At 43.2% G+C, this 17,125-nt stretch overlaps 2 protein-coding genes across 8 annotated transcripts in view; one reads left to right on the forward strand and one right to left on the reverse strand.

Annotated features, from left to right (window-relative positions):
- EDEM2 (ER degradation enhancing alpha-mannosidase like protein 2) overlaps positions 1-13,666 on the reverse strand; it is a 26,649-nt gene extending 12,983 nt beyond the window's left edge. Inside the window, exons 1-6 of one of the 2 annotated variants that reach the window (XM_008525462.2) lie at positions 13,396-13,666; positions 13,052-13,162; positions 11,123-11,162; positions 7,875-7,980; positions 4,140-4,265; positions 1,560-1,771 (exon numbers count right to left, since the gene is read on the reverse strand). In XM_008525462.2, the coding sequence (XP_008523684.1) occupies positions 1,560-1,771; positions 4,140-4,265; positions 7,875-7,980; positions 11,123-11,162; positions 13,052-13,162; positions 13,396-13,502 (702 nt within the window). In that variant the 5' untranslated portion in view covers positions 13,503-13,666. Of the gene's footprint in view, positions 1-1,559; positions 1,772-4,139; positions 4,266-7,874; positions 7,981-11,122; positions 11,163-13,051; positions 13,163-13,257 lie in introns of both variants that reach the window. The other variant, XM_070588180.1, reaches the window with a different exon arrangement.
- The window catches only part of PROCR (protein C receptor), a 20,606-nt gene continuing 16,263 nt past the window's right edge, over positions 12,783-17,125 (forward strand). Inside the window, exons 1-2 of one of the 6 annotated variants that reach the window (XM_070588182.1) lie at positions 12,783-13,078; positions 14,049-14,203. In XM_070588182.1, the coding sequence (XP_070444283.1) occupies positions 14,111-14,203 (93 nt within the window). In that variant the 5' untranslated portion in view covers positions 12,783-13,078; positions 14,049-14,110. Of the gene's footprint in view, positions 13,079-14,014; positions 14,204-17,125 lie in introns of all 6 variants that reach the window. The other 5 variants (XM_070588181.1, XM_070588184.1, XM_070588183.1 and 2 more) reach the window with 5 other exon arrangements.

The raw sequence follows: 17,125 nt of genomic DNA on the forward strand, positions 1-17,125 counted from the left end.
TCGATCAAAGGAACAGCTAACTGTTTTGTGTCAGTTTGAGTTCCCCAAGGAGCAGATCCTCAGTAAGGAAGACTGCAAGTAGGTGATTTGGAAGGCAAGTCCTGGAAACACCCACAGAGGAGCGGAAAGTGAGGAGGAGGAAGGGAGGCAGCCCATAAAGGGTGTGCTGTCAGGCAAGTTACAACTGTAGGAACTGGAGCTCAACCCTGCCGGGCAGCTCTGGGAGTCAGTGGAGAGCATAAGCCTCGGCATTGTCCCATCCAAGGGATGGGGAACTGGGGTGATTGTCCACAAACTCCCATCAGTATCAGTCACTGATTGAGAACTGCTCCAGGGGAGCATTAAGTCCTGATACTTCCAGCTGAGGGCAAGCAGAGCAGGATCCAGGCACCAGAAAAGGCCCGCAGGCAAAGAGACACGGGGGATGGGGGTCAGAAGACAGGCCAGTGTGCATGGGAATGGTAGGGGCTGAGAGGATACAGGCTGGGCACCCACAGAGTCCACCATGGTTCCAGCGCTGGAGACTTACAAGGGGGTTACTACAGGTCTCCAGAGTGGAACCTTCTTAAGGGATTTTCAAGGATTCCTCACAAGGGTTTCACTTTTCAAGCTGACTTAGAACCACATTTGCATAAAATGTGCCTTCACCTGCATCACTTTCAGACAACACAGTCTTTCTAAGTGATAATGATTCAGCAAAGGACATATTAATACGTCAACATTACTGCTGAAGTAACTGAGGATCAGAGTTTGGGTGACTTGCCCAGGGTCACATAGTTTCATCATAGCCAGGCCAGGGCTCAAACCCAGGTCTGACTAATTTTAGTGCTATTTCCTGGACAGTTTTGGCTCAGTTATTGTTAGTTTCACTGGATTATCCAGTTTAGGAGCTGAAACCAAACTTAGAGATCATCTGGCCCAAAGTGCATCACATTTCTATGGGTTTATACGTATTGGAGAGGAAAGGGAAGCTCTGTGGTCACATAAGTTTGGGAAATGTTGAGTTAAACAAAGTTAAATAGGCTTATTTATCATAGGACTTCATAACCTTTAACCTGCTCATGTTCATTATGCCTGTCGAACAGAAGGATATTATACATAGTACTCTCCCAATTTAATTGACCAGGAATCATTTTTTCATGGAACAGCTACTCAACAATCTCTCAGAACTGGTCTTCCATAAATCACAGTTTTACAAACAAAAATAGTAAAAATGAGGGCCAGTTGGACTGATGATCTAAGGTCACTGAGTGAGTCAGGGGTATGAAGCATATGACCTACTCCCCAGAAATCAGAGAAGCTCAAGGAGTCAAAGCCTAACACAGCTCCTTTCCCCTGCCAGAGGAGGTGCTTTCATGCTCTCTTCCCTTCTGTGCCAAAACATGAATTGGAGGCTTGTTCTACTTTTGGTGTCATGAGCCTAAGTCCTGGACCCTTCCTGAGGTCACCCTCAGTTTCCTTTGGCTGAACTGCAACTTGTTGCTCAGAGCCCCTAGCCTCGTAAGCAGGCGCCAAGGTGGCTGACTTGACTCAGACAGGAAGGGCATCAGCAGACCTACCAGCCCAATATCTGACCGGCTCTCCCAGAGGCGCATCAAGGCCACTCTGGCCACATCTTCAAACACGGGGTCACCAGTGAGGCTGCTCAGGGTGGCAAATTCGACAATGAAGGTCCCGATCCCTGCTGTACAGGTGACAGGGGTCTCTCCTGGGTTCACGCCATGAAGCAGGTTCACTGTTCCATACGGCATGCCAGTAGGGGTCTGAAAGGCTGAACAATCGCAAAATTATGACCCTAGATAGGAGCACGGAGGTAAGAATGGTTCAATACAGGCCCAAAGCCTTAGGCCTTGGCTAGCACTTCCCTGTTTACCTCCTGGGTGATCCAGGAGAGAGCCAGAGAAGGATAAATGTCACAACTGGAGGGCCCTCAGTGGCCACCTAACCCAGATGCTGTCAGACACTGCTCCACATGAGCCTCCAGCTCTTACCCATGATGAGGAGGAGAGCAGTGGGCTGCGCTCCATGTTGTCACACTCCACATATGCTCGCTTTAGCTAGAGCCAATCTACTTTTATTTATTTTACACCATGCCTTCCGAGGCCAGGCAGGTAACTTAGCGTGAGGCAGGCGGGGTTTAAGCCATAGGGAGTGGCAGGGCATGCGGCACACTGAAGAGCATGCTCCATTAAGAGCCATTCATATATTTTTTAACTTTTTTCTTTCAATTTTATGGAGATATAATTGACATACAGCAATGTATAATTTTAAAGTGTACAGCATAATAACATGAATTAATATATTGTGAAATGATTACCACAATAAGTTTAGTTAACATCTATCATCTCATATAGATACAAAAACAAAAAAAGCTTTTTTTCTTGTGATGAGAACTTTTGGGATCTACTCTCTTAGCAACTTTCCAACATATCATACAGCAGTGTTAACTATAGTTATCACGTTGTACATTACATCTCCAGTACTTATTTATAACTAAAAGTTTGTACCTTTTGACCACCTTCATCCAATTCCCCTCATATACGTGTTTACACACCCCAAACAAATGAAACATATGTGTAGACCCTAAACAGTCCCAGAAGAGCTAGTTGGAGATTCCTGCTTTAAATAAAGAATTTGGGGGCTAAATTTTTTTTTTAAAAAAAAGGACATAAACCACTAATGTGGTCCAAGCTTCAATTTACAGGGAGGAAAAGTTACACTTGTAAAGAAGTGACTCAAAGGTCACACACAGAGGGCAAACAGAGCTGGGATGGGAAGGCCTGCCACGCACCCATTCCCTTTCCCCCCTCCCCACAAGCCCAATGATCTGCCTACCCCATGCCAGTGCCTTCCGATTCAAGGCAAGGAACTAGATAACCAGCTCGAGTCAGAGATTTCCTCTCCAGGCCAAAAGGTCAAACAACCCTGAGCAGCCTGTGCGTCACCAAACTGTGAAAAAAGTTGTCAAAACTTCCAAGAGCCATAAGGTCCAGCAAGTTTGCTGTAGAGGAGAAACTTCCTATGTGGCAGGCACAAGTGACAAGCAAGGAGAATGCAAGTCACAGCCAAGAAGGGCTCAAAGGAATATTTCAGAAAAGTCAGGCAGTGTTAAAAAGAGAGAGTGACAAAATGCTATTACTTGACCTGAATGGTAGATACACTGGTGCTGGATCCAATATGCAATTTTCAATATGTATATTTCTCAATACAAAATTTTTTAAATGACAGAAGCAAAGAAGGGAGAAACCAGGCAGAGTTTCCTCTATGGATGAGTCACACAGGACATGATGTCTGTAAGGAGACGCTCAGGCCATGAGCAATGAGACCTGAATCCAGCTTGCTCACTCTCCTCAGCTCTTCCCCAAGGATGAGAGGCAAGTACGGCGTGAAAGGGAGAAGCGAGATGGCCGAGGGGCTGGTGGAAAGCATAGTGTGACGTGTTTGGGTGTGAACAGCCCTCAGAGCCACCACCACACCCTGAAGAGAACACAGTGTCCAGTCGCTGCTTCCGAGCCCAGCTACTGCCCCACCAGACAAACACACTGAGGCTTGGCCTGTAGCCCTGGACACAGCTCAGCTACAAAATAAGTCCCTCTCATTTCAGTGGTGTTTGAGATTCTCTAAGCACTCTCTCCTCTCTGACCTCATTTTACACCTCCCAAAAACCCAGTGTGGCGGGGAGGCAGGAATTATGATTCTCACTTGATAGATGGGAAAACTGAATCAAGGAGGGGAAGAGTGGCTTGGTCAAGATATTGGCTGGCAGAGCCAAGTCTAGAACGTGGGGCTCCTCATACTCAGACCAAGGCTCTTGTCTGGAACCCTTTTATTCCAGCAGCGAGTGGGCCCCAGAGGGGGAGAAAGGGCTCATTCAAATAAGGGCAAGGGCCTTCTACCATCAGGCTAGCCTTCAGCCCTCCCCTGCAAACAGTCATGAGGTCAGCTCATCTACCATGGGCCAGGGCCCCAGCAAGCCCCCCAAATGCCCATGGCTCTCCTGATTTCCATGGTGGGCACCTGGAGGTAGAAATATTAAGTGCTTGGGAGAGGAAATAATTCAGCATTGCCACTCTTGTCTCCAGCAAGAAAAGTAGGACCTATCAGACTTCATCTCTCCCCCATCTCAGTGTGGGTCTTACCTGGGAGGAGTTTTCGGGCTGCCTCCTCAGCCATCCTCAGGAGAGGTCCAGAGCAGGGCCATCCAGCCTCCACTTCCACCCCAGCCTTCTTTGATAGCAGGTGGGCAGACAGAAGTCCTCCTACCACTACAGACAGTACAAAAAGCAACTGTCAGAGTTCCAAGGACCAGTCTTTCCCTTGGGCAAATTAAACCTAAACACTCTGTCAGGCAGTTCACTGGCAAGGGAATACAGCCATGTAGTGAAAGAAGAGTCCCTTAATCCCACATATTGGTATAGCATTGAGTTTACAAAGATTTTTCTCTTAGTAGGTCACAAAAACAACAGTTATCATATTTTTTTTAGTCCCTACTGCATACCAAACGCTAGGTAATACTGTCCCCTCTTCAGAGGAAGATACTGAAGTTCAGAGAGGTAAAGTAACTTGCCCTGGGTTACCCGTCTAGTAGGTGGTAGGGCCAGGTCTCTCTGACTCTGAAGCCCATGCTCATTCCACTCGGTCACTCTGTCTCCTAATCCCCCTAAGACTTGGGGGCATGGAGCAGGCAGAGTAGTTATTACCTTCATTTTATTAATTTATCTATTTCAATTTATTATGTAATATTTAGGACTTATAAAAAGACACAAAGGCTCTGTATCCGGAAATATGGCTAAATAGATACCCTGAATGGCCCTCTCACTGAAAACAACTGCTGACTTTGAGCTTCAGTCTTCCCTTCCTCCTGGCAGAGGGGAAATAGGAGACAACGGCGGGACCTACCCAAAGTGGGGAGTCTAATGAAAAGATCCCTACATAAAATTGGGATCTGAAAGAATTATATACTCTGTGTAAGGATGAATTAAAAATAAACCCTGCACATCTCCCCTAATGTACAATAAGGAAAACTGCATTACTCAAATCTTGATGTCAAGTAAAGGGAAGAAAAAAACTTCCCTGAGAATTAGTAACTACAAGCTGGTACTCACTAAATTTTACAGCCTGACTTCACACTAACTGGGTAGTCTAGAAAGCCTCAACTCTTTAGCATAAATTGGTTTTTGGTACGTAATGCCTCCAGCCACATGGCAGAAATAAAGACTATATCTGGAAGAACCCAGCTTCAGCCCAGGCCTCCAAGAATCCCATGGGTAAAGTCTAGGGAATGACGGTACATTAAACAATAAATAAATCACAAGACATACAAAGAAACAAAGCATTTTGAATAAAGGCAGATAAAAGAAAGGTCAGAATATATGAGTAAGCAGTAAGAAGTTACAAAAATGACCACATCTACATGGGTATGTTTAATAGCAGATAAGATATATCCGAAGAGAGAATTAGTAGACTTGAAGACAGATCCAAAAAAATTATCCAAAATGCAACATAAAGAGAAAATGATTTTTTTTTTAAATATAGAAGGAAAAAAAAAGTAAAAATACAGACGGGAGTTGGAGGATACAGTAAGAATGTGTAACATACATCTGATTGGAGTGCTAAAAAGAGAAGAGGGAGAAAATGGGGGAGAGGCAATATTTGAAGAGAAAATAGTTACAAACTTTCTAAAACTAACGAATGACAGCAATTTTCAGATCCAGGAATCCTAAGCAAAATAAGAAAAAGAAATCCACATTTACACAAATCCCAGTAAAACTGCAGAACACCAAAGGAAAAAAAAGATTTCAAAAGCAGTCAGAGTCCATGTAATAATGATTGTTAAAGCTGGGTGATAGGTAAATCTACTTCATTATACTATTTTCTCTACTTTTACGTAATTTTGAAAATTTCTATAATAAAAAGTTTTTAAAAGGAGGGGCAGCCAGTGTAAATAAAACAGATTATCTACAAAGAAATAACAATTAGATTGACAGATCACTTCTTAACAGTGACAATGAAATCAGAAGCAATGGGAAAATTTCATCAATGCACTAAGAGAAAATAACTATCAACCTAGAACCATGAGCCCAGAAAATATACTCCCCAAATGACAAACAAAAGCAGTGTGATAAAGACATTTTCATACAAACAAAAGCTGAGAAAGTTTGCCCAGAACACACCTGCACTAAAGATCATTCTAAAAAAAGCTCTTCAGATAGAAGGGAAGGGATCACAGACGTAAGGTCTGAGACACGAAAGAAAAGATGGTCAAAAAAGTGGTAAATATATGAGCCAATCTCACACTTCAACTGTATAGAACAACAATAATGTACGGAGGGCCCAAAGCAAAGAACTAAATACACAGCTGTGGCAGATAGGTCAGCACGTCCTCAGAGCCAGGTTTCATATTATTCATGAGCAGAATAAAGATCTTCATTAATTTTAGACTTTGATAAGTTACATTTGTTAAACGTTCTAGGAAAACTATTTAAAAAGCTAGATACTGTGCATACCTTCTGAATTAGCAAAAGAAAATGGGATGAGGAAAACAAATCAACCTTAAAGAAAACATGAAAAAGGAGAGAGAAAAAGAACATAGAGAAAATGGGACAAATAACACAAAATGATACAATAGAAATGGAGGCTAATATATCAGTAATTATAGAAAATGTAAATGGACCAAATACTTCAGTCAAAAGAAAGATTATCAGCATGAATAAACAAGTGAAATATAATATGTAATTTTAAAAAGATACATTTAATCATAAAAATACAGAAAGATTGAAAGCAAAAGGGTAGAAAAAGATATACTGGGCAAATGCCAAGCAAAAGAAAGCTGGTATAAGTATATTCATATCAGACACAAATGTATAAAGACAGCCTTAATTTAGAGATGACCAAGCAAGCTCAGAAGTTGTGTGACACAGCAATGAGGATGGCCTCAAACTGAGGTCTGATTCCTAAACCAAGATTTTATACCATGCTGTCTGTTTGTTCCTTAATCTTTCTAAAAATTTTACTTATCATATATCTGCAATACAAGTTTCATTGCAAAAAACATTCAAAATAAAGACGAGCAAAATAAGAGAGAAAAAACATAACTCTGCCATCTCGATGTGACAGATGTTAAGCCGCTAGCTGTCTAGAGGTTAGCTGCACATACAGGCTACGCCAGCTCCTTAAGAACCATTGGAAACCTGCTAAAAATGTTGATTCTAGGACCGAACTCAGAGACCCCAATTCATTAGGTTTAGAGTGGAGTCTAGACATTTGAACTTTTTAAAAGGTCCCAAGTGGTTCTGATGGGCAGCCAGGTTTGGAAACTAATAGCCTAGACTTGCACTGTGTAATAGAGTAATCATTAACCACATGTCACTATTCAAACTTATATTCATTAAAATTAAATGAAATTAAAAATGCAATTCCTCAGTTGCAGTAGACACATTTCAAATGTTCAATAGCCACATGTAACTAGTGGCTACTGTATCGGACAACACAGATATACAACACTTCCATCATCGCAGAAAGTTCTATTGGACAGTGCTTCCTAGACAATAAACTCCAAGAAGGCAGGGATTGCATCCTTCTTGTTCATGGCTGGATGCCTAGCACCAAATAGATGTTAAGTCCCTGAGTAATTCTGGCATGTTTCTTTCCAATCTTTTCTCTGTCCTCTGCTCACTTTCATGTCTGAAACTGATGAGGATGCTGAGACTTCCCCACCCCACCCTCCAGGGAAGAAGAACTCTGTCAGTCACTGGTTTAGCCAAGCGTCCTGGCAGGGTTGGCCCTTTAGATCCTATTTACCACCTCCTCGTTGACACAGAGGCAAAAATTCCACACTCTCTTTTCTTCCAAAGCCCCTGGAAGGCAGCCCTCACCTCGGATGTTGGTTTCAAACACAGAGGCATTCACATCAATATCAAAGTCCACGTTGTCCTGCAGCACCTCAACCACTCTTTGGAATTCTGAAACATTCCCCAAAATCTGGAAGGGAAGACAGACATGACAGTGAGGCTCTCACAGGCTTGAAGGTGCTGAAGATGCTGGATTCAAGAGTCTGGGATCCTATGCTGGCGTGGCCCTCACTTAGTCAACTTAAGACCTGCAGTTTCTTTCCTATGACTGATGACAGGAGAAGAAAACCCTGAGAGCTAGAAATCACCTAGAGACCCAATATCAAGAGACTGGTTGAGTAAATTCTTCGGTGCCAATTCAAGAGTCATTATGTACCCATTTAAACGGAAACATACAAAGACTGTAGACTGAGAAATCCTAGTTTGACATTTGCAGTGGATATCTGTCATTTTTAACTTCTCTTGTCACATTCATCCTTGTGGAAAACATTCCAGGCTAGTTGGCCCAACACTGATTTCCAATCTTTACCCTTGTAGCCTCCTACAATAGAGGGTGGAAATCCAGATGCTTGATTTCTCAGCCTTCTTTGCTGATGGAGGTGATTGTGTTACCCAGTTAATTCTGAGCCTTGAGAAGTCTACTGGGAGCACTTTTAGGAAAGCTTCTGTTTTCCTAATAAAAAGGGACAGACACAGATGGCATGGTTTTTACTCTTCCTCTTTCTGCTTTGAAAGCCGACTTGATTTCTGGAGCTATGGCGGCCGTATTAGACCATGAGGTACTAAGCATACAAATGAAAGCCAATACACGAATGATGGTAAAATAGACAGATACAAAGAGCGTGGGTCTCTGATGGCACAATTGAGCAGCTGACCCAACGCCAGAAATTACAGACTTTCTTTCACTTGAGAAAATGAAACCTTCTTTGTTTAAACCATCAACCAAATGCAGGCCTGATATCTTTTATTCTGATAATAATGCCCCAATTTCCTCTTGAGGTGTCACCCTTCTTCCACAGTCACTCCTGTATTTTGGGAGCGGCTGATCCCACTCCCTCAGCTGCAAGAATGGGCACTTGATCCATTCTTGGACCAGCCAGTGTACTGTATCCTTTGGCCAAGCAATGGCTTCAGGGACAGGTGTGTGACCCAAGCCAGATCAATGAGACTCAGTCCCTGGAATGAATGGAAAAGGGCTGATTCTTTCCACAAACAGGTTACTAAATGAGTGGGATGCAAGTGTGGAGCTACTGTTGGCTACCCTGCCAGCTTAAGGAGAGCCTGAGAACACAGTCAGCAAAGAAGGCAGAGATAAGGGATGGAGAGATTCCTGATGACATTGTTAGTATGCCTGGATCCAGCTGGGTCTGAGGCCAGTCTTTATCTGGACTTTTTAGTTATCTGATCAGTAAATTTCCTTCCTGCTTAAATCAGTTTGAACTGGGTCTCTGTCACTTGCAACCAAAACAATCCTGACTATCTCAGTATTCAAGGCCCTCTATGACTTGGAGCCAACCTGCCTTTCTGACCATGTCTCTCACTGTTCATCTAACCTATTCTCATTCACTTCAGTAAACTTTGACCCACTATTCCCCAATTTCCTGCCTTCAGACATGTTCTTCCCTCTGCCAGAAATCATTCCCTCCTGTGTCTCCCCATTTCCAAATCCAACCTATCTTCAATTGTCTAAATGTCGCCTTGTCCAGGAAGCCTTTGATTCCTCCAGCTGAAATTAACCTTTCCCTCCTTTAAAACACTCCAGCAACTTCATCCACACAACTCCTAGGGCACCTATTTCTTTCTACAATAAGAGAATTTTTGCCTGGGCAGGAGCCTCATTCATTCCCGCACTTCCCTAGAGTGCCGAGCACAGCCCATTAAGCAATTACTCAATAAATGTTTGTTGAATGATTACATGAATCTTTTCCACATCGCAGCTAGTGATCTTCTCAAAACAGAAATCTCATCATTTCCTGCCTCTACTTGAGAAATGCCAGTGGCTTTCCATTGCTCTCAAATTAAAGATAAAAATCCTTAACATAGTGAACAAGGGCTTGCATCATCTAGTCCCATTTATCCCTCCAGCTCCACTTCACTTCTTCCTTTTCGTTCTCCACATCCCAGACACACTGGCCTTCCTTTAATTCACTGCACTTGCCATGCTCTCTCCTGCCACAAGGCCTTTGCACAAGCTGTTCCCTCTGCTTAGAACACTCTTTCCTCCCCTACTTCCCTAGTCAACACTTGCATCTCCTTCAGATCCCAACTTAAGTGTCATTTCATTACCTTAGGGAAGTCCTCCTCAGTCTAGGCGGGGTTCCTTTGTTATACCCACTCATAGAACCATGTTCCTTTCCCACAGAGCACTCACCTCAATTTGTAATTATACATTCTTTGGGGTTATCCTTTGTCTCCCTCCCTCACTAAAATCATAAACTCCAGGAAAGCAGGGACTGTCTGTTTAAATCCACCATTATAACTCTAGAGTTTAGCACTGTGCTTGCTGCGCTTGGTGCACGGTTGGCTCTCAACAAACATGTGATGAATGGACAAGTATATATGAATTTACATTAAGCAAAACAAAACCAAAAAAAGCTAAATTATATCTACATAGTGATCACGATCATGTAAATACAATCAATAAATAAAAATGAGAAGGGGTGACAGACAAGTAGAAATAGTGAAATGGGGGAAAGTTGTTATATCCTCCCTTGTGGCCTTTTTCAAGATGATGGTTAAGGCTTGGAGTCATTCAGAGTTGAGTTCAAGTCCCAGTTCTGCCATTTCATGGATGCGTACCCTCGCCAAGTCATTTCACTAAGTATTAGATTTCTCAGCTGTAGGAAGGAGTAAAGGTACTTACCTCATGGAGGTGTGGGAAGGATTAAACAATACATGAAAAGTACACATAACACACTAACTAGTTACTGCTATTATTTTTATCACTGAACATGTCCATTAGAATGTAAGCCTCTGAAAACAAGGAGGGTATCAAAGTCTCTGATCCCCCACAGAGTCATACAGGCCTATCACAGTTCTGTGTTCCTAACAGGTCCTCTATAAACATCTGCTGAACAAATGAACCTGAATAAGTTTGGAGTTTGTTCTCCTCTATCTAGCAGGGCAACCAGAATCTAACGGTTCAGAAACATGAGACGAAAATAAAAGGCCAAGGTGAAGAATTCATTTTTTACCCACAGCCAAGCTGTCAAAAGAGGAAGGATGTTGTTTATGCAATGGTAGAGAGGAAAAGAAACAGATGAGACACTTACCAGCAAGGTATCCAGAGCATCAATTAGAGTCAGAGAAAAACTGTAAAAGGACAGAAATTCCAGCTTCTTAGTAAGAAAATCAAACACCAGATATTAAGGCTGCCCCAGATCAGATATCCCAAAAACTCGTAAGTGAGGCACAGTGATGCCTCCACCCATCCCACCTCCAGACACAACAAAGAAGCTACAGCGAAAATTGCCAGGAACCTCTGACCCATTTAAAGCACCTGGGATACGGGGCTGATGTCGCTCAACTGTAGTTAAACTCGTCACCCATATTCCCTGGCATTCTCCTCTGCCATAGGGAGGCAGTATAGGATTGTAGCTAAGAGCACAGGCTTTTCCACATCTAGGAATTCACCTAACCGTGCACAGAGCTATATGCTTGAGAATGTTCTTGGTGGTATTGTTTAGAACAGCAAAAAGCTAGAAATAACCCAAATGTACACCAGGTGAAGAGTGATTAACTGAACTGTAGTACACGCAAACAATGCCAAACTATGAAATTGTCAAAAAGAGTATCAAGAGTTCTCTGGGCTAATGTTAAGATATTCAAATAATACTGTTAAATGAAAAAGACAAGGAACAGAATAGCCAGTGTAGTATGTTTCTATTTGCATTTCCAAAAAGAGACATATAGACAGAAAGCAGATTAGCACTAGTTTGGGCCAGTGGTGGTGGAGGGATTAACTATTACAGGGCACAAGGGAACTTTTTAGGGTGACAGAAATGTCCTATATCTTGACTGTGATAGTGATTATCATGGACTTAAAATGCATGTATTTTATCATATGCAAGTTATGCCTTTAAAAAGTTAATTTAGGGGCTGGCCCAGTGGTGCAGGGGTTAAGTTCACACATTCTGCTTTAGCAGTCTGGGGTTCACTGGTTTGGATCCCAGGTGCAGACCTAGGCACTGCTTATCAAGCCATGCTGTGGCAGGTGTCCCACATATAAAGTAGAGGAAGATGGGCACAGATGTTAGCTCAGGGCCAGTCTTCCTCAGCAAAAAGAGGAGGATTGGCAGCAGATGTTAGCTCAGGGCTAATCTTCCTCACACACACAAAAAAGTTAATTTAAAAAGATACACATATATATACCTATATGATGGGATAAACAAAAATATTTCTAGAAGGATACACAAAAGAGTTAACAGTGCTTGGAGTTCTAGGGTATGGGAGATATTTATTGTGTATGATTTTGTACTACTTGAATTTGCCATTTGCTTGTATCACTTTTTTTCAATTAAAAAATGAAAACCAGCACAAATTTTTTTGAGTGTACTTAACTTCTCCAGTCCTTAGCATACTCATTTGTAAAATGGAGATAACAACACAACTCCTAGGGGTGTTAAGAGAATTAAATAAGATGACACAAGTAAAATGTTCAGCAGGGTGTTTAATCAATGTCCGCTTCAGCTAAATGCAATGATTCTTCACTAGCTCAGCATGGAACAGACAAAGACTTCCATCTCACAGATTTTCATTCTAGTGGAAGCCAAAAAGACAAACTAGCAGATAAATGGATAAGATAGTATCAGAGAGTGAGAAAGGTTATGGAAAAAAATAGAAGAGTGATTTGTGAGAGTGACCTGAAGGGGTGGGTAGTTAGGGTAGTTGATGCTGAAGTGACATTTTGAGCTGAGATCTCATGAAGGTGGTAAGTTGCTGGTAACTGTTGTGGCTGGAGCCCAGAAGTCCAGTCCACCAGGCTGACCCAGAGCTTTTTCCACTGCGGGATCCAAATTTCCAGGACGCCGGGTGGATCCTGGTGGTGCTGGCCTGAATTGGGGGGAATGCAGCCTCGCCCTGACCAGGAGCTTTTCCGGAACCAGTGAAGACACCATGAAGCCACCAGCCCCAGCAGACCCGCCCGCCTAGGACCGGACTGCCAGACCCCGGCCGCCCCCTTGCTCCTCCGCTCGCACTACCTGCCCCAGGTGTCGTGCCCGTCACAGGTGAGAGGTCGCAGCTCGTCGTAGGGAAAGGCATTCTCCAGATAGCTGTCGTAGGCGTGGTAGAACATGGCCTTGACTCGCTCCCTGGTGCGAGGTACGAGAAATAAGGCAAGGGGCCAGAAAACGAAACCAGGCAGGGGAAAAGACAAAAAAATGGGGCAGAAAATGGGAATCACTACCTGATTTCTGCCAGGAGCCCAGTGGTGGGGTCCAAGCAGGTCAGGGTGGGGGTCCTGGGATGGAGGGAAAGGGAAGGGACCTGGTCTGCGCTTCCCCTTCCCCAACTATGGAAGGGTGGGGAGCCTGACCCCCTTCACCTGTAGTGGGCGGGGTCGGGCGCGGTGCCGTCGGGGCCTGGCGCACCATGGTGCAGGGGCAGGAGCGCGCACAGCAGGCCGAGCGGGACGAGCAGCCGGAAAAGCATAGAGCTCGTGTCCTGTCAGCGCCGCCGCCACAGCAGCAGCCACCGCCACCCGCTCATCCTGGCAGCCTCGGCTGGTTCTTCCGGGAATCGGAGCCACTGCGCCTGCGCGCTGACGAATCAGTCACTCACTTCCGAACTACAAGCTGCAGAATGCAGTGGGCGGCGGAACCCAGTCAAAGAGCATCTTGGGATAAATACTCTTTGAAGCGGAGATGAACGTGTCTTAAAGACAGTGGCTCTTACAGCTACTATTATTAACGTTTAGTAAGGGCATTTTTTGAGCACCTGTGTACTAAGCCTGTATGGAGCACTTTACGTTGTCTTTTTTTTTTCTTAACCACCTTATTAGGCACGAAGGCAGGGACCAACAGGGACTCGATATTTGTTGAGTGGATGTGTATGTAAAGATGGATAAAGAATGTTCACCCTTTTCCATTATTAGGCATATTGAGTTTCCTAAACCAGTTCCCTGCTGATTGTGTAAGGTAAAACTTCCATTTATTTGTCCAAAGCTGCCACTCTCAAGATTTTCAGAAATCCCTTCAGTTCCAGGAAATCATGAATTTTTGATAATCCTCTCCTCCCATTTGGAGTGTGGTCACATCATCATGGTCTCTTCAGTCTCCATCTCAACGCAGAAGCGTACCCCTCTGGATTCCCTGGACTATCCCAGTGGCTTGCAGCCCCTTGTGGAATCCCAGGTGAGAAGAAAGACTCTGGAGCACTTATAGCTCTGAGTAGGTTTGGGTCCCATTTTTCCATTTTCCTTCTTGCAAGTTTCCAGAGTTTGATCAGCACTTTAGACCATAGCAACACCCATGACTTTGGGCAGTGTGACGTGCAGTAGAATCAAACATGGATTTGAAGTGAGACCCGGACTTGAATCTCAACTTTACCACTTAAAGCCTCTATATGAGACCCTGGGCAACCCCTCCCCTTCTCTGGATCTGTAAAATGAGGAGTTTGAACAAATGGATCTCTGAGACTGTTTTAACTTGCGCTTTCAATGATGTAGCATTGGCCATCCTCTTCCCTTTGCTGAAAAAGTCAGGTGGAAGTGGCAACTCAGTTCCTTGAGCTGGAATGAAGGCAAGTTTGGGCTCCTTTGGTCCAGCATCCTTGAAAATATCCCTCAGATAAATGTCCCGAAATGCCATCAGTTGATATGAGAATTAAAACACTAACTTTACCCAGTGAGCTTGAGGTAGCACAGTACAGAGGTCAAAAGTATGGGCTTTAGATGTGAGCAGACCTGAGTTGGAATACAAGTTCCATCACCTATTAGGAGTATGGCCTCACCAGTTTTTCTTCTGAGTCTCGTTATACTCATCTGTAAAGTAAGAATAATATTAGTACCTACCTAATAGGATTATGAGGATTCAGTGAGCTATTGCATGTAAAGTGCTTGTCATAGTGCCTGGCAGAGGAAACTCATAAAATATTACGCTGTTTTTGGAAACTCTTCTTGCATGTTTTGGAAACTCTTCTTGGAAGTGTCAGATGGAAGGGAAAGGAGATGACAGTAAACTGAGACATGGATGACAACCCAGGGATACTGTATTAGCTTCCTGTGACTACTGTAACAAATTACACGCATTTGGTGGCTTAAAGCAACAAAAATTTATTCTCTCACAGGCCTCGAGGCCAGAAGTCTGAAATCAGTTTCAGTGGACTGAAATCAGGATGTTGGCAGGGCCATCCTCCCTCTGGAGGCTCGAGTGGAGAACCAGCTCCTTGCCTCTCCAGCCTCTCCTGAAGAAGGAATGTTGCTAGCATTCCTTGGCCTGTATCCATATCGCTCCAATCTCTGCCTCCATCTTCACATGGCCCATCGCCTCTGTGGGTGTGTGTCACATCTCCCTCTGCCTGTCTCTTATAAGGACACTTGCGTTTGCATTCTGACTCCACCTGGATAACATAGGATAATCTCCCATGTCAAGACCCTTTTCCAAATAGGGTAACATTTACAGATCGCAGGCATTAGGACCTAATTCTCTTTAGGGGCCATTTTTCAGCCTAGCACAGTACTAAGCACTTTTCAGGTCTGGGCCTTTCCTTGCTATGAAGTTCACCCAGACCTAATCATCCTTCTCCGTATAAGTCCTGCAGCTTATCCTTTTGTCTCCCGTTCAAAACTCCAGTGTGGATAAAATGTTTGCAGGGAGAGTGGAGCCAAGTTGCCTGGAATGATATGTCTCTTTTTATGAGCAGGATTGAAATACTCATAATTTTTCTTTGTTTCCTTTTTCTAGCTTGATGACAAGGTGCATTTTCCACACTGTCACAGAACAAATACAACCATGACTTATATTTTCACAATTTATGTGATTGAGTTCATGGTTCTGTCATAGAAAGAAAACCATTTTTCTTTTCACCCTCTGGAAAGCATTAGGACTCTTTCTTCCTAGCCTTACATCTCACTCTATGATCATCATATTGGATTCTAGAAGGTTGTAGTCCACCAGAGAAGTGTCAGGCTTGAACATTTACTTGTAAAGAGACTCAGGGTAATTTGCCTACCATCTCTAAACCTTAATTTCCTGATTTGAAGTGTAGAAATTGACAATGCCATAAAGGAATTCTGGGGATTAAATGGGATAGTGGTGAAAATTCTCAGCGCAGTGACTGGCACATATTAATTTCTTAATAAATATTCTCTCCCTGCCCCCTTTTTTTTCTTTAAAAAAAAGGGAGGGTGTATTTATTAGCTTCATTTATTAAGCATCTTCCCCTAATAATCCAAGATGTTATAGGCAGTAATTCTGGGCCTCAAGAGTTTGAAGCACAGTGCTGGGCATACAATGACGATTCCAAAGTAATCAAGTCATAGTCCTTTCCCTTTAAGTGCTTGCAATTTTGATAGGAAAGAAAGATGTCTTTTGGAGCCTACTTGGAATCATAGAATGTTCTAGTCTTCCTGTGGGTGGATAGAGTTTGGAGGATGCTCAGATCCCATCAATACCCAAGGTCAATATTCTTAGATTCCGTGCTGAGTGGAACAAGCCTTGGATTAGTGGTCGAAGCCCTTGGTTCTATTATTGGTTTAGCCACTGTCTCTGTGTGATCTTAGGCAAGTCACTTTCCCCTTTGGGGATTCAGTTTACATATCTGGAAAATGAGAGAATGAGACTACGTCTCAGCACAAGGAAAATACTAACCGATTCATACAGAGTTATTGCAAGAAATAAGAAAACAGATTCAACATACATCGACTGCAGAAAATTTTCCCCCAGTAATAATCATGAGGCAGAATAAAACAGTAGGATAACATTCCAAATGAAATTTGACTATTTACCAACTGAATAATAATCATAATAATGCTAATAAGAAAATGGCTGAAATGTATGGAGAACAGCAAGCGTTTATGTAGCATCCACTATGTTCCAGGCACTGCTCTTAGTAGTTTACGTGCATCAACACCATTAATTCTTACCACAACCCTCTGAGACAGAATTATTATTATCACTATTTCACAGATTTAAAAAATTGAAGCAAAGATTTTAAAACCTGCAGAAAAGTTTATTAACAACCAATGTCTTACATGGAATGAGTAGTAGAGCCAAGATTTGGACCCAGAGAGTCTATACTCTACTGCACTTATGAAATTAATGACAATTGCATAA

Source organism: Equus przewalskii, chromosome 21 (genome assembly GCF_037783145.1).
Source record: "Equus przewalskii isolate Varuska chromosome 21, EquPr2, whole genome shotgun sequence".
Lineage (NCBI taxonomy): Eukaryota > Metazoa > Chordata > Mammalia > Perissodactyla > Equidae > Equus > Equus przewalskii.